Raw genomic sequence first — 21,998 nt, 5'->3', positions numbered from 1 at the left:
AGAGTGAGAAGATGCCTCCAGCCAACAGAATTGTACCTGTCAAGGACCTCGCAGGAGTGGGGATGACTGGTGAAAATGAACAAAGAAAATGCTGGCAGCAAGAAGGTAAGTCACTCAATGGAAGAGGATAATGGTACTTTGGGGCATTTGATGTGTAAGAAAACTGCAGAGGGGCCTCAGTCAGCTATTCGATTGGTGAGACATAATATTGCTCAGGCTCAGAGGAGGGAGAGAGAGATTGTAGGGAGAAGGTATATTTTAAGATCTACAAAAACCCTTCTGGGGATTCCGCAGCCAGTGCAAAGTAGGGGGAACATGGGAATGATATGCAGACTAGCAGAAGAATGAACGTGAGATATCTAAAGAGACCCACAGCAAGAGTATCATTAAAGGACAGGCAGGCACAAAATGACAAATTAGCAAAGCAGGCTATAAGAAACACCAGAGTCACACCATCACTAATGTCCTTTTTTAAGGTATGGTCTGGTGGGAGAGTTCAATCTACACACTCCGAACAAAGAGAGAAAAATATTGGAGGTTGTGTGTGTAGGGAGTGATGTTTGTGTAATGAATGGAGAAAGAAAGCAAATACATCCACAGAGATAAAAAGGCAAATAGGTTTGCCCCCCCCCCCCTTGTGATACAAGAGCAGGAAGGTGAAGAGACACCTGGTCCTAAAGAAGTCATTGAAGTAGGCTCAGAAATAGGTTGCAGAAAGAATTTAGCAGTAGCAATAGTTAATGATGATGGGAATGGCAGCTCAGATAGCTCAGATGGCTTCCATAGGGTACAGGAAATGATTGTGAATTCATCACTAGAGATTAAGACCCATTTTTCTATCTCTGACACGAACCAGAAAGAAATCCAGGAAGCCTGCTCTAAGCTAGATGAGAAAACAGATGGGCTAACCCAGTGCACAGAAGCATTTGAAAGTTAGGTTCCAGAGCTACATGCAGTATGAACACAAAAAAAATATGTTGGTAAAAACAGAAAGGCAAAGTGCCCTCAGACAAGCTTGAAAGATTTGATAATAACTCAAGGTGGAATAATATTAGAATTTTAAATGTGACAGAAGGAGCAGAAGGAAGTGATGTGAAGCTCTTTATTGTGAACTTTTTAAAGGAGGCATTTCCACAGCTAACCTCTACAATTGACCTTATGCACGAAATCCAAAGGATACATAGAGACCCGTTCCAGTTAAACCTTGAGCAGAAAAAAACTTGTGAAATTCTAGTACACTTTTTGTCATACTCAGTAAAAGAAAAGATACTGACATCAGCTTTAAAGGAAAAGTGCCTCCACATGCAAAGTATTACTTTCTCAGCTAGATCTGATATTCCGCGTACTACTGAAGAAAGGCAGTGGGAATAAGCTCATGGAGGAGCTGAGGAAATTTGGAGCAGGGGGCCTATTTACAAACCCTGTGGCTCATGGCAGCACAGCAAGTGACCTTGCTTGGCTGCCCTGTGCCACAAGGAAAAGGTAGAAATGCACCGTATCTAAGATACTGTGCATCTCTGTCCTTTTCCCCTGCACTGGTGCACAAATTGCTGCCTAGCACCAATGCATGCACCCTTGCACCATGTGTCTGCGTTGTCTACAGGATTGTTTTTGTGCAGGCAGGGGCACCTTCCTGCACAAAAACAATCTTGGGAGACATTTTCCTCTTTCTATGCAGCACAGATAGAAAGAGGAAACAGTGAGGAGAAATTAAGATATTTCTCCTTGTTGCGCCTGCCCTAGGGAGGCGTACAGTTTTGATGCATTCCCAGGTTTACAGAGTCTCTTAAATCTGGAAATGCGTCAAAACCCATGGTACGCCTCCCTAACGCAGCGTAAGGCAACAAAGTGACTTATGCTGCATTGCCTTAAACCATATGTAGAAGGCCCTGAAAAGCCACACAAAGCAATGGTGAAAGTAATGTGGGGAAACAAGATACACAACTTTTCAGGAGCAAATTTATATTGCACATTAGATCAGGTGGGGGAAACACGTAGAATAAAGTTACAAGAATAACCAATAATGGGGTGGGGTGGTCAAATAGGCAAAGGTAATGCCAAGTAGAAGAGTTGGGAGGTGTCCAATGGATGGGTTACTATGAGTTGTGGAGCAGTGGGAATAAATTTAAAAAATATATATGTCCTCTTATAGCAGCAAGCTGCTGCCATGTCTAACCCAGATTAGATCAATTTCAAGGGGTAGGGTTGGGAAATGATGATTGGATAGGGGGGTAGGCCCTGTCAATACTAGGTTGGAACGTGAATGGCTTATGGCTAAAAAAAAGCAGCATCAGATTCTGCAATACCTAAGAGAAAACAAGGCATAAGTGGTTATGTTGCATGAGACTGACGTATTGAAGCAAGAGTGCAGGGATCATATGTGGAACCAGAAGTGGGCAGAGAAAGTTGTAGCCACTGATCAAGAACATTGCACCAAAGGAGTAGTTATAATCACAGGGCAAACTCATGTGGAGGAAATGAGGTATAAGTCATTATCGTTTTACAACAGCCAGCAGTATGTGCGGGGAGGAGAGGGGTGCGGCTGGGCCACGGGGCGGGGTAAAGGGAAGGAGATTGGAATCTGTGCACTGAGTGAGCATGTGTGTTTGGCAGGCCGTCTCAGGCGTTACATAGAGAAACTGCACAGGCTCCAGTGTGCTGTCTGAGCGGCAAACCAAGCAGCAAGCAAGGCCATAACTACTTCTTCAACTCATCACCCTGTGCTGTGAATGCCCCCCAACAACACTATGGTACTACAATGTCTATTTAAGTACCATGTTGCTACATCAGAGAGACGTACGATATTCACTGTGTATGCAGCCATCATCTTCACAGAATTAGCTTCTCTATATGTAAACCACCCAGCCTTTTCAGATCCATGGGAGTCTCTATTTTCCCTCTTTCCCATTGTTATTATTTGGTTGCCGGGATGTAGGATGCCACTCTCTCTTTGATCAACCTCCTAACATCTCCCCAATAAATCTGAGGTTTATCAATTTCTCAGCATACCCGATGGTAAGTTTTGAAAATAATAAATTTCCTTCTAGTGCTATGTCAAGTAATTTCTGAAGGTCTGGCAGTCCTTTCTTACTTCACTATAACTCTCTCAAGGTTCCTCTTATCTACAAGTAAACATACACTCCCCAGTCCTTCACTATTACCTAGCACTATGGCCTCACCATGCCAACTTTGACTCTCCGTCCTTCCTGTGCTACCACCATCATTTCTGCCTCCCTGTGTCAATGGCATGGAGGTTTCATGAGCTGTCACTGGGTTAGCGCCCACTATTCTATTCTGGGACCTCTTTGTCACTCAGGTTAGCAAATATTTATGCACATGGTCCCTAGCCACCATGAAGATGTCAGACATTGGGCACCTTACATGTGTGCTACCAGAGGGCTCCATGCTGAATGATGAACTGCGGTTGCATGACGGACAAAAGAAAGATGTGTTGGAATGCTATCCGAACGATTGCCAGGGGTTAGACTTCTTGCAAGCATTCCTCCCATTGCCTTTTTTGTGTTTGATATACCACCATTGCCATCCCACGTGGCAGATATTCACCTGGGTTGACACCTGTTATCTAACTTCCAATCCCTTTTCCTGTACTATGCCCCTTTATTTGATATCAATCAATCAATAAACGATTTTTTATAGAGCATGCTACTCACCCGTGAGGGTCTCAAGGCGCTTGGGGGGGTGGCTAAGGGGGAGGGGCAAGGAGGGTCACTGTTCGAACAACCATGTCTTGAGGTTCTTTCGGAAGAACAGGATGTCTTTGGTTTTGAGGAGGTTGGTGGGGAGGGAGTTCCAGGTTTTGGGGGTGAGGTAGGAGAAGGACCTGCCTCCTGTGGTGGTGCGTTGGATGCGGGGGACTGTGGCTAGGGCGAGGTCGGCTGATCGGAGGTTGCGGGTGGGAGTGTGGAAGTTCACTCTGTCATTGATATCAACATGCAACAACAATGCTGCAACTGTTTTATCCTAACCAGAAGACAGAATAAGCAATACATAGGTCTTTATAGCTCACTGCAAGAAATACGAACAGATTTTGATATAAGCGCTGGTTTTATTGTCCGATACAAATCCAGACAAATAGTTGAATATTTCTTTATTATAATTGTATTTGGTAGAGCAATAAGCAAAAATCTGCTATGGTTAGAACATTTTGCGACTGACAGGCAGCTTATATTAGGATTAAAAAAAAATTGAACTAGAAAAGACAATAGGCTACGTACCTCATTCCAGCCCACTGAATCCTGCACAAGTAAGATTAGGCCGGGGCAAAGTTTTAATTATGCTTGAGTAATTGGACTAATTTTGGTATTTTTGTGTCACTTTTTTAATTTACTTACAAAAAATAACACACTCATATCCATTCATATTCCTATTAATAATTTGACACAATAATCCTACCACAGGAACAATGACTTTAGCAAGCTGTTCATGGTATGTTTTGTATGGTGCTATTTTCTTAGCACAACATACATCCTCTGGTCTATTTTGGATGCAGGGGTGCATTTTATGCTAAGAAAATAGCGCTAAATGCTGGGTTACGCTCTTAGCGCAATTCTGCACAATCTTACCATCATTTTGTGTAATTATGCTTCAGGGAATTATGCCCACCTCTAACTAAGATATGCAGTCACTAGCAGAAGTGGCCCGTGGTGCTAACGAGGGGCAGGGTGGCACACGCACATGTGGGGTTGGGGAGGGGAATTAATTTTTTAAAAAGTACCTGAATCGTCGTTACCGCCGTCACCACCGAGCTCCTCCTCTCCTGCGCAGACAGGCTGCAGGTGTAGGCTCCCATCCTGCCCTGCGGCCAATCCTGACGCTGCTCAGAGCAGCATTAGGATTGGCTGAGAGCACCCAGCGAGGGCGCTATAGACTGGGACCCTGTGCCTGCTCTATCCAGCCTGGCAACACAGTGCCGGGCTGGAGAGAGCCTACTGCGTATGTGTGTTTTGCCAGCCTGAGACGGCCAGCCAACCATCCATGCGCAGTGCTCGTTACAGTCTGTGGCCCGCCCCTTTTACCAAAAAATTATAATAAACGTAGTTTATTATTGTTTTTTGGTAAAAGGTTTGCAGCTGCTGCTGCTGGCGGAGGGGCCGCGACTAGTCCCTAGTCTCAAGTTGGCCATTAAAATCTGAGCCGTGCCCAAACCACTGTTTAAGTTGGGATAGGAATTCCAACTAATGCAGATTTTAAAACAAACACACCAAAACTATTGCGTTTGATAAACTCCTCACAATTTTCTCCAGGCTAGTTTCAGCTGGTCAAATCAGGCAACATTTATGCAGGTAGGAGGGGAAACAAATGCCCAGAATTCTGCATGTCATGCACCATTTTCCGAGTTTGAACTCTGAATCGACACCCTGCCCATGGTGTCAGTATGAATACCTCATACTCCTCCGCTCCACTTATGATTAGGGCTTAAGATATTTCGATATTGGAGACCGATCGGAGTCACCTAGTCAGAGCTATGGTCACACTTATTCCTGTATGACAAGCCTACTAGATCACAAATCACAAAACGAGCCAACAGTGACAGGAAAGTGACAACACATCCTCTGGGGCAGAAAGCTAAGGAAATCTTCACTAGAGTGAGCGGCTTCCTTGAGAGGATCACCCGGTGAGAAGTAAATGAAATAACAGCTAAATAGCCTTTACGTGTTTTTCACTAGGGCCATCTGTGGTATACTTTATATAATACCAAACATACACCTACACCACCTCCGGATCCCATAGCTCACATCTCTGGTGGTTGTGTTTTGAATCCTTTTCTCCTCTGCTTTTAGCCCCATCCCTTTTGTATTTCTTTGTTTTGTGAATCACAGCACTTCTATTAATCCCCTAGCATTTGGACAGCAGACCATACCAATTCCTTAAACTAAACACTGGTGGCCGGTTCCTCGCGGCCTATGGCAGTATATCCTTCCCTTACTCAGGAGTAACAACACAACACCACAAAAAACATTAAGAACACTATTCAACAACATAAATTCGGTTGACGATTAAAGAAATGGGATGACTGTTGCTAGTCTGATACAAAGGGCCTGATTTAGAGATTGGCAGGGGGGTTAATTTGTCACAAAGGGGAGGGATATCCCGTCTGCTGAATTACAATTTCCATAGGCTGTAATGGAATTGTAATATGGCTGACGGGATCTTCATACTGCTGTGACAGGGCTGGATTCTCCTTGAGGTGGACATCTCTGCACCTCCTTGTTGGGTCAAGATCAGTGGAGTGCTGTTATTTTTCGGGGTGGGTCTTTTACCAAGGGCTTTGTGCTTGAAGGTGTGAGGGTTGGACCTTCTGTGTCAGAGAGGTAGCCAGGCTGGGTGCCACACACAGTTGTTTATCCACCCTCTCAATGGGATTGTCAGTCTCATTCTCAAGCTTTCCATGGACTTCTGGTCAGATAGGTCACAGCACGTATATATTAAATACAGCGCACAAATAGCAGCATTAGGGGGGTGCTAAGGGGTGCAAGAAAAGTGGCGCTTCACTAGGTGCAGTGCAACTTTTCATAAATCTGCCCATTTTATTTCTTTTCCTTTGGTGATGTCATTATTTGAATAACTGTGGATATCTCCTTAACAGATTTTTTTAATTACAATTGCCACATATGTCACAATTGCTCTGTGTGCTTTGCCAAGAGGCCAAGGACTGGATGAGGGTGTAGTCTGAACACATCTGTGACACACTTAAAGAATAATCCATAATTCAGGCACTTCAAACGTGAGTCACTTGGTTGCCTTTTCTCCTCTAATCCTCTACTCTGTTTTGAAAATTAAGTATAAAATGCTCTTCTGGGCAGATTAATGTACTGTGTTTGAATTAAAATAGCCAGGTTCCTCCTATGTCTCATATTATCCCTGCAGTTCATTGAATTTCAATGTAAAGTTTAGTTCATTGATTTGCATGGAGATAGGTTGTGAAACAAAGCCACCTTGTAGCCTCCCCCGGAGTCATTCATTGTAGAATGTCAGTAGGTTTGAGAAGTCCCTCAGGTCTGTATTCATTGCTGAACTTCATGGTCGACGTGCCATCATTTTTAGGCCATGCCCAACACTTTAAGGCTTATGCTTAATGAATATTGTTTTGTGACGTCCATGCCCCCTTCCTTCCTTGGAGTGAATGGCGGCCTGCTTAGGGGAAAGCATTGTTAACAGCGGTGGCCACCGCAAATATCAAGGGGAGGGGGGGAGGATGGGAATAGAGGGGGGAACAAATAATTAAATTAAAAAACTTACCGTTCCCGCCGCCATTGTCTCCTGCCACCTCGCTTCTTTTCTGTTACGGTTTCCCAGCATTCACTGAGACACTAGAACAGGCTCCCCAGCAATCCTGGTGCTGTTTTCATGCTAAACTTAGCATGAAAGCAGCATCGGGATTGGTCCGAGCGGCTCAAACCGCTGCTCAGAAACAACCTTGGGGCCAGTGCAGTTTCTCCAGCCCAGCTGCTGGGGAAACCTAAGTGCGCATGTGTGTTAGGCCAGCCTAAGACAGACGGCCAAACACACATGCGCACTTAGGTGCACTCCATTTCTCATTCCACCTCCCATGGCCCAGCCCCTCCCCTCCTTTCACATGTTGGCTGCGCCATCAGCAGAAAAATAAAATGATATTGAAGTATTGTTTTATTTTTCTGCTGCTGGCCTTAGCCATTGCGGAGGAGCCGCCCCTGATTGTTAGCTGCTGGTGTGCATGAATCATCATGGAGGGTGTGATTAGTGGTGGGTTGTTGTGTCACATAACTAGTTTAATTCTATGGCTACTGTGCTAATAGGGGCATGCTTACTAGCCAACGTTTTACTGTAGATCATTTCCTGTTAGGATTATGACAGCTCAAACGTTGTCCTTATAATACATTATGGCCCTCATTACAACCCTGGCGGTAAATCCAGCTTTTCGCCGTGCAGAAGACCGCCAACATGCTGCTGCGGCCGCGGAATTCCACTACAGGTATTACGATCCACAGCTTGGAATCCGCCACAATACAGACACCCACACAAGTCTGCCACACCAAAGGTCAGTGATAAACTGGCGATACCAAAACCGACACTGTCACGCCAACAAGAATACGCCCACACTATCACGACCCATTAATCAACGCGCCGGACTTTCAACCGCGGTAAACCATTGGCGGTACAGACCACTGCGCTCAAAATACACACACATATCCAACACACACCACATTGGACAGTTTGAAATACACATACCTGATACACATACACACACCACACCTACACACCCAATCCAATATAAAACACACACCCACATTACCCACAAACCCTTACTACCAGAAATATAGAAGCAGGCCAGAGAGAGACACTACCTTAAACAACACCAGCATCCACAGACACACATCACCATCACTTACACAATATCCACGCACCTCAAACAACACACAACAACACATCCCCTCACACATCACAACAGGCAGCACCTCACACATCACCCACACCACATCATGGCACCTCAACGACACCCCAGGTTCTCTGAGGAGGAGCTCAAGGTCATGGTGGAGGAAATCGTCTGGGTAGAGCCACAGCTATTCGGATCACAGGTGCAGAAGACATCCATTGCCAGGAAGATGGAGCTATGGCGGAGAATTGTCGACAGGGTCAACGCAGTGGGACAGCATCCAAGAACTAGGGATGACATCAGGAAGAGGTGGAATGACCTACGGGGGAAGGTGTGTTCCGTGGTCTCCAGACACCAGATTGCAGTACAGAGGACTCCTCCACCTCCTCCCCCACAACTAACAACATGGGAGGAGCAAGTCTTGGTGATACTGCATCCTGAGGGCCTCGCAGGAGTAGCAGGAGGACTGGACTCTGGTAAGGCAAATCTTTACTACTTTATCCCCCACCCTAACTGCATGCCATCACATACCCCACCCTTACCCTCACACCCAACACCCCAACAACCCACAGATACCCCACCAACACAACCCACACATCCTAAAAACAAGCCCTGCATGTAACACTAATGCATGGACACCCATCACCAAAGCATGTCCAGTACAGATACCCACACAGACCCCAAACCAACTATCACACAAGGACCAAGCCAAAAATGCAAGTACTGGAGTACAGGGTCACTCACCCATTGCACATGATGGCACACACAGATGCAATATTCATGCTTATACACCCCTACAGGACCCCTACCCAATGTCACCGGACAGGAGATGCCAGACCTATCCAGTCCCCCCACAGAAGAGACCCACAGTGATGACAGCAGCTCTGCACAACTGGATCAAGATGACCAGCCCGGCCCATCTTGGACCTCGGGAAAGTCGGTTCCCCTGACACAGTCACAAGCCACCACAGAGCCTCCCCCCTCAGGAAACACCAGCACAGCACCCACTCAGCGGGCCCATCCCTCTGTCCCCAGGACACGTCAATCAGCAGTGTGTCCACCACTACAGGGAACCCAGGCAACCCCACTAACACAGGATGCTCAGGGACCTGGGGGCAGTGGCAGTGGGCACACGGTTCAGGGGACAGAGGCACAGGACAACAGGGAAACTGGGAGGACTGCTGTGCGACCGGGGGAGAACAGTCCCAGGGAACCCACTCTCCACGAGGCCCTCTCCAACATCATGGGAGCTTACCATCATTCCCAGGAGACAATGGCAACGGTACTGGCCAAGTTTCAGGAGACCCATCGGCTGCAGGAGGAACACTACCTTGGGATCAGGGAGGACTTGAAGTCCATTAACAACACCCTGGTCACCATTGCAGGGGTGCTGGCAGACCTTGTCAACACCAGGAGGGACACAGTGGCACAACAAGGGGCCCCTGACACCAGCCTGGACGATGAACACCCCTCCACCTCTGCCGGCGCTAGTGGACAGGAGGCACCACCACAGGAACACAACACCAGCACCTCACCACCTGCAGATGGAGGACCACCCCACAAACGGTCCCTGAGATCCAGGAACAAGACAGAGAACATTACCAAGACCCCCGCCAGGTAATGAGACCCCCCGAATGTCACCCTTCTGTCCCACTTTGTCACCCTGTCAATCCTTAAACTGCCATTGCTCCACTTCCTATGCCCCTTTGGACAATGCACCTGTGAAACAAACAGACTGGACTCTGCCGTGGACATTCCTCCACCATCCCCCCAGCCAATTTTTCAACCCCCTCCACTTATTAGCACAGAAATAAACACACTTCAATCACAAAACAATCTGGAGTCAGTCTGTGCTTTCACAAATGTGTAATTGCAATAACCATGTAATATAGCAATGTCAATTTACTTGTGCACATACCAATGTAACACAGCTGTAGGCCAGGAGGAAATATAGCAGAGGGCACAAATTGGGACCCACATCTGTGAAATGGAAAGGCAAAGTGACAAGTCAGGGTCCATACAGTGAGTGAAAATGACAGACTTATGCTAGCTCCAACAATAGTATGAGATGTGGGAGGCAGTGACATCTTCTTACCTGTGTCTCACTAGAAGTATTGCATGATTATGTTGTTTTGGTTGTCAATATCCTCTTCTTCTGCCTCCTCTTCTTCACTGTCCACAGGCTCCACAGCTGCCACAAGACCACCAGCTGGCCCATCCTCCTGCAGAAAAGGCACCTGCTGTCGTAAAGTCAGGTTGTGCAGCATACAGCAGGCCACGATTATCTGGCACACCTTCTTTGGTGAGTAGTATAGAGAACCACCTGTCATATGGAGGCACCGGAATCTGGCCTTCAGGAGGCCGAAGGTGCGTTCGATCACCCTCCTAGTTCACCCATGTGCCTCATTTTAGCGTTCCTCTGCCCTTGTCCTGGGATTCCTCACTGGGGTCAGTAGCCATGACATGTTGGGGTAACCAGAGTCTCCTGCAAATATTGAGGGACAACTGTTAGACACGCACTAACCCTTAGGGACAAACCTATACCCAGACACCTATTCACACCGTATTGGGTCCTTGGCCTCACCTATTAGCCACACACTGTGCCTCTGGAGTTGCCCCATCACATAAGGGATGCTGCTATTCCTCAAAATGTAGGCGTCATGTACTGAGCCAGGAAACTTGGCATTCACATGGGAGATGTACTGGTCTGCCAAACACACTGTCTGCACATTCATCGAATGGTAGCTCTTCCGGTTTCTGTATACCTGTTCACTCGTGCGTGGGGGTATTAATGCCACATGTGTCCCATCAATGGCACCTATGATGTTGGAGATATGTCCCAGTGCATAGAAGACACCTTTCACTGTGGGCAAATCCTCCACCTGAGGGAACACGATGTAGCTGCGCATGTGTTTCAGCAGGGCAGACAACACTCTGAACAATACGTTAGAGAACATTGGCTGGGACATCCCTGATGCAATGGCCACTGTTGTTTGAAAAGACCCACTTGCCAGGAAATGGACTACTGACAGGACCTGCACTAGAGGGGGTATCCCTGTGGGATGGCGGATAGCTGGCGGAAGCAATCACAGACATGGTGGTCTGCTGACCTCTGTGAGCCACCACTTCTGTGATGGCTGTGATTCCTAGTGGGTCCATCGCGATTTGCGACTTACATCATTCATATTCATTAGATAGGTCGAACTGTGATACACTAGAAAGCAATAATTTGCAAACCAACCTATTAGTACATGGGTCTATTTGCAAATTATCACACTGGTTGCAACATACTGGTGGCAATATGTGACCGTATTTTGTGGCCAGTTCTTAGTACATTTGGCCCATGTTGAGTGATTGTCAGCAGACATCTTGGAAGGGAAAAAAGGTAGAAGACAAAAATGGGGGTAGGTTCAGGATTGACATGCCCATGAGTGTAGTATCCAATAGTTTATAGAGTGAAGGTTGTATAATGTTGGAGAATTCAGTGATGATAGAGAAAGAGGAGGGCAAGAACTGAAGGAAGATGGACAACAAAACATGCATTAAAAACAAAAACTGGTTTTGAGCAGTATAGTAATATCTATGAGCCTTATTTATAGTTTAGAGCACAGGATATTCTGTCAAAACGTGGAGGGAATGTTGTCTGCTGTATTGCAAGTGTCATAGGCAATTATGCACTTCCAATGCTGTAGGCGGGATATCCGCCACGTATGTGACAGAGTCTCCCTTTGTCCAAACTATAAATACGGCCTTATGTTTGCTGTCTTTTTTCAGATTTCATCATCTTAAATTATTCCATTGTTAATATTTTACTCCTTGCTGTATAGGTGCTGCTTAGGTAGTTGGTGTGGACAAGATTTTTCGAAGTCCTGGGAGATCAGCGTTGTTATCTGCTAATTTGGTTTCAATCCTATGAAAATTACATATCGAATTTGAGCAATAATTGACAGCTGGTGGGAGTTCAGTCTTCCAGCATGCTTTTATTCTCAGAAGAGTTTTGAAAGTTAAAGCTACACATGTAGACTGCAGATCACCGGTCTAGAAGTCTAATCTTTATCTCGCTTTGTATTTTATTAGCTTGTTATATCCATACTTAAATTGCTTTTCACACAGGCTGGTCTTTAGGGGGCAATATACGTTTTGCTACTGTTGTAGATAGATAACAGACACGCTTTTCTCCTTTATATGCAATTTAATAAATATCGCTTGTATTACAATGTTTACAAGATAATAGCTTATTTAAAAAATAACAAAAACACGTAAATCAACACTATCAATTCTGTACGCTTGGGATAAGATCTCACTGAGTATATAACAAAATGACCAAGGTATTACAATGAAAGCAATTATTTCTTATCAATTTGAAGTATCAGGAAAGTAATCTAGCTAAAATGCTTCTGGAAGGCTGTCTGGATAACTTCAAACTTTGGCAGCGCATCTCCAAAGAGGTGTTCCACTGCAGCTTTATTCATGTCTCATAGTAGGACTAGGCGACATTTACATTACCCTGACATAAACTTGTGGGATTACAGTAATTTTGCATTACAATTTACTGTGAGCACACGCAAATACAGTGAATCCCTCGAACGTGAGCTGCTTTTATTTGCAATGCTTGTGTTTTTTGCTACTTTTTTTTTAACACTGAGGGGCATTTAAGAAAAGTGGCGCTGGGCACAGTGCAGTGCCACTTTTCTTGCACCCTTTAGCACCCCCTACCACCACCATGTGTGCGCCATATTTGAAATACGCTGCACCATAGCGCTGGGTAGGGGGCAATAGCGTCATTTTTTTATGCTATTGATGTACTCTGTAGGAGTAGCGCCAAAATGTAGGCACCACTCCTGCAGGGTAGATAGGAGCCCATTGTATTCAATGGCATGCCCCCTTTTTACGTCTGCTCTGAGCAGGCATTAAAAGTGCCGAAAAAAATGACGCAAGGAAATCTGTTAGTAGATGTCCTTGCGCCATTTTTTCAGGGGGGATGCCCCCTTTGCATATATTATGCCTGGCGCAGGCATAATGTTGCGCAAAAGTTTACAAACTGGTGCAATGCATGCATTGCGCCACTTTTGTAAATATGACTCCGCGTTTTTGACCTTCTAATGCCACATTAGCATCAGAAAATGACGCTAATTTGGCATTAGAATGGCACGAGGGGCTCTTAAATATGCCCCTGAATATGTCCTTACATCTAAACAGGATGCAAAGACTCTTTCACACTATAATATAGTACCAAATCTGAGTTTTCCATTTTACATAATTACTTGTAATTTCCAAAGGTTTGTGTAATTTCATGAATTTCCTGTCAGTTTTCAATGCTAAAGGACTATTCCTGCGCTGAAGGCTCAATCTGAATGCTATTAATGCACTGCTTAAGAGAACCAATTTTTCATTTGAAAGCAAATGATTTTGAGTAGGCATGTGAGAAATGTTTATACTGATCCCAAAATCATGAAAGCCACACAATTTAGCAGTTTTTCTCTGTGGGAGACTATTCCGAGAAGAAAATGTTTCATGGGATCATAGAAATTCTCATTGGAGACATTTTTCCATTCAAACCATTTTACTTCATCGTATCATTCATAACTTTTGCACGAGGTATGCCTTTACATTTCATTTACACATGAGATACCCAGGGTCGGACTGACCTACAGGGCAATCTAGCAGTGTCAAAGGGACTGGCTTGACAGTTCAAGTGTGGGCTGTTTTCTGACTGCCTGTTGTCCTATTTTATGTTGTGGTGGGTTTCTTTATTTGATCATGCCAACAAAACTGCCTCCGGAAACCACAAATGCATACGGTCCCCCTTAACTTGCAAAACTCCTACATAGCTTGTCTTTAGAAGTTCAAAACTGCCTCGAATTGCAAAAAGGATAACTTTTTAAGCTATTTTATTTGATGATAGTGGGGCCTCTTTTATTTTTGTATCTGTCCTAGTTTCTTACCCAGTCTTACCCTCGAGATACCCCAACGTTCTTATTGCAGAATGTTGTGCAATTTCCATTGCCTTTCAAGAAGGCCTAATGTTGAGAAAACTTTACTAATCAAGGCAAAATCATAGTAATTAGGCATCATTTCCTGTAGAGTCAAACATTCACTGCCAACAATGGGCTGATGGATCACAAGCCCATAACATGTGCGTCAGATCATCAGTGTCTCCTTTACACTCTCATTCTATATTGCCACGCTGGGATCCCACGTCCTAACTGCTGTATGGAGTCCAATAAGTTCACAAAGTCATTTTTGGTGTTTAAGTTGAAGGTTGAAATTAATAACAGCATTCCTGTTGTGTTGTTAAAGAGGAAGGAGAATGATTGCTCCCAGTTTATTCATCACACATGACAGGGGATAGTACAGGTAACCTTCTAGGCTTCAGCAAAGAGGAAACAGCTCAGGCTTGAAAGCAAATGAGAAAAGAGAAAGCACCGGGCTCTGATGGTGTTCCCGGTGACCTATACCTTTCACAACCTGAGATCTAGATCCCCTTTCTGAATGCCTTGGGAAACACCATCGCGAGTAGAGGGGAGACTCCCCCCTCCTAGAAGAGATCTATCCTAGTCCCGATATATAAAAAGGGAAGGAGGGAAATACTATCCAACTACAGACCAATCATTCTGATCAACAGTCAAAAAAATTCTATAGTCCGATGTTGGCAAGACTGCAAACATGAATGTTAGACAACAGAATGCTCTCACACTGCCAAGCTGGCTTTAGGTCAAAAGTTAGTACAGTGGACCAAGTTTTCTGCTTCGTTCTGACATGTGGGAACTATTTTACCATCAGGCGGGATCATCTTTATGTTGCCTTTATTGATCCAAGGGCGGCCTTTGACTTGGTACTCAGGGAAAACCTTTGGAAGGTTCTTGACTCCTAAGGTATTACTGCAGTCCTTTTGAGACTCTTTCAGCTACTACACATAGATACATATGCTCAGGTTAGGTGGAACAATGCTGGGTACCTCTCTCTCAGGATTCAAATTAAATGTGGGATCAGACAAGGTTGTGTACTAGCTCCTACGCTTTTTAATTTGCATATAAACATAGCAGTCAATTGGATGACCCAATGCAGACATGATACCCCTAAAGCTGCAGGAACTAGCCTGCAAATATGCATGTTTGCAGACAACACACTCCTCATCTCCAGAACGCCATCAGGTCTCCAAGCACTCCTGGATAGCTTTTCCAAATCCTGCTCTGTAAGAGGTCTAGAGGTGAATCTGTCCAAATCCAAGTTTATGACTTTGAACCCTCACAGTTCATTAAGAGGTAGGATGTGGTTGGATGGGGTACCCCTGGAGCAAGTCAAATACTTTGATTATTTGGATGTTAAACTTGTCCTGGGCTCCTCAGGTTGTGAAAAGCAGGTCAGTTCTTCGTCAAAGGTCTTCTGCTATAGCCAGGAAATTCAAGCCCACCTCTAGCGGCACTGTTTCCCTTGCCCTTGAGGTTTATAGGGCTACTCCTATAGCAGGTGCCACATATGGGGCAGAGCTCTGGGGATGTGAGAACGTGTCTGCACTTACCTTCACCAGGTCATTGTTCAGTCTTCCCCAGAGCAGTACCCTCATCCCCCTTCATATGGACCTTTCTCTATGAAAAATAGACCACGGTATCCATCTAAAATTATTGAGTTACTGGGTGCATCTGGTGTCCACAGAGGAACTGACCCTGTTCAGGGAAGTACTGATTGAGTACATTGAAGTTGATAAATATGCACCCACACCTTGGCTGAGTAAAATCAAGAGGCATATTTACAAACCTCTAGCGCCTCCTTGCACCGCCCTAGCGTAATTGTTTTTTACACTAAGGTGGCATCAAGGAGGCCTTTTCCCCAGATCAGATTTACAGAGTGCTGCAATGCACCCATTGCACCACTTTCTAACCCCTTGCGCCATATTATGCCTGCACCAGGAATAATGTATGTAAGGGGGAAGATCCCCAGTTAGGAGGCCCGGAAAAATGTTGCAGTGAAATTTAAGAGATTTCACTGTGCCATTTCCCGTCATTTTTAAAGTGAAGCTTCTATTGTTTCTAATGGGCCTCCCCACACAATAATGTTTGGCGCTAGTCGACCAATGTGCCACAGTAGCATAAAATATTTTGACAGTATTGTGGGAGCGTGCACCATGGTGAGCCGTGTATTAAATACGGAGCAACCATGGTGACATTAGGAGGGGTAGGGGGCGCACGAAAAGTGGCGCACCATAGCTGATGCACCACTTTCTTGTAAATATGCCCCCAAATACCTAACCAAAGCAATTAGGATGCCAAAAGTGTGGGAATACCCTGCTGCATTAAAGAAAAGTATCTTTATTAAACTGAAACAAGCACTGCAACGAATATGGAATGAGCAAAAAAGGGGTCAGCCTTACTGAAACATTTGTATCCTACAAATGCTTTTTTGGTTTTGAGTTGTACCTGGATAGGATCAGTCCCTCTCAAACAAAAACACTGTACATGAAGTTCAGATTTGGCACTTTGCTCCTGGACTCCCTTACAAGCCAGTGGGACAAGAAAGGTTCTGCATCCCCAAATTGCCCATTCTACTTCACCACCCTAGAAACGGAAGACAACCTTCTGTTTTTTGGCCCAACCTACATCATACCTCGAAGGAGGAGGATTATTCCTGTCTGCAAGCTACTAGGTACATCTCAACATGGGGTAGCGAGTAGAATTCTTAAATATGACACCACAGAATACATTGCTTTTGCCTCTCTAGGTTCTTAACCTGGGCATGGTGAACTTGCACAAAAAAGTTGGCAGGTAGGAGAGTGGGCATGCGGTAATTATTGCCCTGACAGTTTTAACACTTTGTATTTTATGGGGAAAGCTGTATTGTACTAGTTTTTGTTGCAAATATTTAAATGGGAGCCTGACCTTTTGGCGGATTGTATTATTATTTTAAATGCACTGTGTACTGTATTCTATTGATGTAAATGATTTTATTAGCTTTGTATGTATCGCTTTTAGTTTTTTGAAAAACCGAAATAAAAGTATTACTCTCTCCTAATAAGAGCATTCCTGTAGTGTTGCGAAAGAGGCCCAACCCATTCCTTCGATTTCAACATTTTCCTACTATCCCATACCTCTTTAACCTTATGCATTTTATTATTTTTCAGGTATTACAGGATCTCTTAGATATGGACTTTAATATTTCTGTCATGACACAGATTCAAATTCAAAGCGTGTGAAAACTTAAATAAAGGTCAGCCATGTAAATCCCGTTTTATCCATCGGCTTAATTGCCTCCTCGTCCTCGCTGTCTCGAGACATGTTCAATTAGATGTTCATCTTTTCCATTTATTTTTCCTAGTAGGAGCACATCTTCCCTTACTCAGAACAGTAATCTTCAGATCAGCAGCTGCTGGACGGCCTGTGCTGCACGTGCCCAGAGCAGTAGTGCATCCGACAGGTTCTACTGCATCCAACGGGTCCTATGGCTTTCTGGCAGGTCCCTACAGCATGCGGCAAGTCCAACTGCATCCACTAATCCTACTGCCTCCAGCCTGCCTGCAGTAGCTCCTGCACCTCAGAGCGTATCTCAGCCGAATAGTTTACAAATAGCTCTGCCAATGCATCTGTTTTCAGACATGCTGGGTGCTATAATACTCTCTGCATTTACTGGGTTCTCAGCTACAAAGACTGCGGGATTCCAATACTTTTTAAATTGCACATGATAAATGCTGATTTTGTAGGGATTGGTATTTAACAGATGCAATACATAATGCAATTTATGAGTGTCGCTCTGAAAATGAGGCATAACTTGCAGATTTTAATACTTACCAGCCTATTCAGGATTTTGAGTTTTTGGGACTTCCAGAAAAATGTGAAATTGGGACTTGTTCTAAAAAAAACAAAATAAAACTGTTATTTTTACAAAACCCCGGCAGATTCATATACATATTCTCTGTTCAAGCCTCCATTCATTGACACTGCGATGCTGCGATGGGCCAATAAAACAATGCTGGGCACAAGAGAGATTTCTTTTACTTTCTGATAGCTGCATGGCATCTTTAAGAGGCAGCGCCAGCCTTCTGTAAACACACAACCAGAGCAAACGAGCGTAGGAGACCAGGACTGAGCAGGTATATTGATCCCGTGGCACTTTCGTTCTTGCTCACCCGCACCCCTTATTAGCGGGACAGTCTTCCTAAATTGTAGTCCCCTCCCCAGCCTCCTGCCTTTTACCCTAGTACCCCTCTGCCACCAGTCCTCCTTGTCACCACCGCTTCCCTGTAGCACCCATCACACTCAGGTAGTGTGAAATACCTGGTGATGGAGGGAGATCTTACTTTAACCACCTCCATCCACTCGTTAATATAAGTTGGGAGGAGTGGAGGGAGGTGGATAAAGTAACAGCTCCCTCCAGTAACAAGTGGGAGGAGAACCCCGAACTCTAAAATCTCAGACACCCCAAAATATTACCTTCCAAAATTCTGCTCCTCGCAGCACTTATCTAGTGTTAAAGAACACCCGCCTCAACATCAGACCCAACCTTAGTTTAGACGAGCAGTAAAATAGTAACTGGGACCACTCAATAAATGAGTTCTAAACCAATGAAAAATTAAAGGGTTTTATTACAAAAATCTCAAATTAAACATTACGGAGAAATGTAAAATGATTGCAATGAAGGCTCAGATACGGAGTCCATAGAAATCAGAATTATGTTAAATCCTAATGAGCAGCAAACGTCATAAGTTGCATGGACAGAGACCCTGGAAGGAAACTGAAATCATCTGGCTAAACCCCAAAACAAAGGAGCTTTTATGCACATGATATGAATAAATACTAAGCAAATACTGCAAATTCAGCATGGCTTGACCAGTGACAACATATATTGAGCAAATCAGAATTTAGATTGTTACAAATAGACTTATAACACTAACACATTTCTAAGGAAAAGGAAACTCCAGCAGCCTTTGCACTGTTGCTGTGGGGAGATGCACAATATGAAATATTTTTAAGCAAAGCCTATAGAGTAGTGTATTCTATCAAGCCCATATCAAAACGTCTTGTGGAAGTGTCCTTAGGATTGATGCGTTTAGTACAGGTAGACAGTTTCATTCCCAATACATGCTCTCTAAGTAAAATGACCAGTTGCATCACAGTGTTATGTGCTGTGAAGACTATGGCCCTCATTATGGCATTGGGGGTAAATACCGCTTACGGCCACGCTGAAGGGCGCCAACTTACTGCGGCGGCGGCGGATATCCATTCACCATATTATGACACACACACCAATCTGACAGAATTCAGCCATATACACAAATCCGCCACACCAAAGGTCACTGCTAAAGTGGCAGTATCAAAACCCACACCGTTACGCCAACAGAACAACGCCCACCACATTATGACCCATGAATCACCACGGTGGACATTTAATGGCGGTAAACCATTGGCGATACATACTGCCGCGCTCACAATGGACACCCACAGACAAAACAACACCACATTGGACTATTCAAACAACAAACACCTGACACCCATACACACACCACACCCACACCACTATAAAACACACACACACAGTACCCACAACCCTTTATTAATACAAATCATTGCCACCAGAGAGACACCAAGACCACTGAGACAACTAGAGCCACACACCACTCACACCCATACACCACTCATGCACTCCACATCACACACCCCAAAACATTATCCAACACACCCTCACCAACACACCTCACATAACACCCATGGCACCACAAAGACACCCCCGTTTCACAGAGGAGGAGCTAAGGGTCATGGTGGAGGAAATTGTCAGGGTAGAGCCACAGCTATTTGGAGAACAGGCGCAGCAAATATCTATAGCTAGGAAGATGGAGCTATGGCGGAGGATCATGGAAAGGGTGAATGCTGTGGGACAGCACCCCAGAACAAGGGACGACATCGGGAAGAGGTGGAATGACCTACGGGGGAAGGTACCTACCATAGCAGCAAGACACCAGCTCGCTATACAGAGGACTGGCGGTAGACCCCCACCACCTCCCCCACAACGCACAGCATGGGAGGAGTAAGTCTTGGCAATACTGCACCCTGAGGGCCTCGCCAGAGTTGGAGGAGGACTGGACTCTGGTAAGTCAACTCTCTACTATTATCACCCCCCCATCTGCATGCCATCACATACCCCCACCCTCACTCCCATCACTCCACTCCATCCCACACACTCCACCATCACATCTCACTAATCCAAATGCCAAGCCCTGCATGCTGTACCAATGGTTGGACACCCCTCACAGCCCTGCATGGGCACTCATCACTAAAGCATGCACAGCAAAGAGAACTAACAATCCCACCGTACACTAACATACAAAAGTGAAAGCTGGCAGGGCAAAACCAACCATAGAGGGGAAGCCAGGGATGTACAATATGTCATACACATCAACCATAACACATCATTTACATCCCCACAGGTACCCTAGCCAATGTCACCGGAGAGGAGGTGCTAGCACTATCCAGTCCCCCAACTGAAGAGGCCCACAGTGACGACAGTAACTCTGGACTTCAGGATCTGGACGATCTACCTGGCCCATCAGGGACCACTGGACAGCTGGTTATCCAAGCCCAGTCACAGACCACCACAGAGCCTCCCTTTTCAGGAAACACCACCACAGCATCCACCCAGCGAATCCACACCTCTGTCCCCAGGACACGTCAATCAGCAGTGTGTTCACCTGTACAGGGACCCCAGGCCACACCTCAATCCCAAGACAATCATGGACCTGGGTCAGTGGCAGTGAGCACACGGTTCAAGGGACAGAGGCACAGGCCAACAGGGAAACTGGGAGGAGTGCTGTGCACCAAGGGGAGGACATGCCCAGGGAACCAACTCTCCAGGAGGCACTCTCCGAGATCTTGGGAGCCTACCAACATTCCCAGGACACGATGGTCCGGATCCTGGACAACGTGTAGGAGAACAGGCGGCTGCAGGAGGGTCAGTACCAGGGGATTAGGGAGGACTTGCAGGCCATCAACAACACCCTGATTTCCATAGCAGGGGTACTGGCAGACATGGCCAACATTATGAGGGAGGCAGTTTCACACCAGCAGGCCCCTGCCACTAGCCAGTCATCTGAACAGCCACTCACTTCCACTAGTGGCCAGTAGGCCCCACCACAGGACTCACAGGCCACCAGCACCCCTCCCTCTGCATAAGATGAACCACCCTACAAATGTTCCCTGCGATACAGACTGAAGCCAGAGACTCTTGCCAAGACACCCACCAGGAAATGAGACTCTCCTGATTGTCCCCAATGTGTCCTACTCAGTCACCCTGTCCACCCTGAACTGCCATTGCTCCCCTTCCTATGTCCCCTGGACAATACACCTGTGCTACAAACAGACTGGAACAATACCCTGGACTTTCCTCCTTCATCACCCCATCCCATTGCACTTTCCCCCTATATGTTAGCACTTCAATAAACACCTTTTGACAAAAATCGATTTTGAGTATGTCATGTATATCAAATATGTATTGTTTGAAACAGGTACAACCATCGCAAATGAACTGTATATAGAATGAGCATAGATTAATGACCTGTACCTGGCTGTAGTGATCACACCAGGAGTATTTGTCATATCACCAACATCTGCAAAATGAATATCCAGAGGGAACAGTAAGT

The 21,998-nt window shown here is 45.4% G+C and overlaps 1 protein-coding gene across 1 annotated transcript in view; it reads left to right on the top strand.

The window, feature by feature from the left end:
- LOC138296040 (uncharacterized) overlaps nucleotides 1–21,998 on the top strand; it is a 117,919-nt gene that overhangs the window by 18,557 nt on the left and 77,364 nt on the right. Inside the window, exon 2 of the mRNA XM_069234827.1 lies at nucleotides 17,687–17,840. Coding sequence (XP_069090928.1) covers nucleotides 17,687–17,840 — 154 coding nt within the window. The remainder of the gene's footprint in view (nucleotides 1–17,686; nucleotides 17,841–21,998) is intronic.

Source organism: Pleurodeles waltl, chromosome 1_1 (genome assembly GCF_031143425.1).
Source record: "Pleurodeles waltl isolate 20211129_DDA chromosome 1_1, aPleWal1.hap1.20221129, whole genome shotgun sequence".
In the NCBI taxonomy this organism is placed as follows: Eukaryota; Metazoa; Chordata; class Amphibia; order Caudata; family Salamandridae; genus Pleurodeles; species Pleurodeles waltl.
Note: the sequence above shows the minus strand (reverse complement) of the source record. Positions and strands in the feature narration are given on the sequence as shown.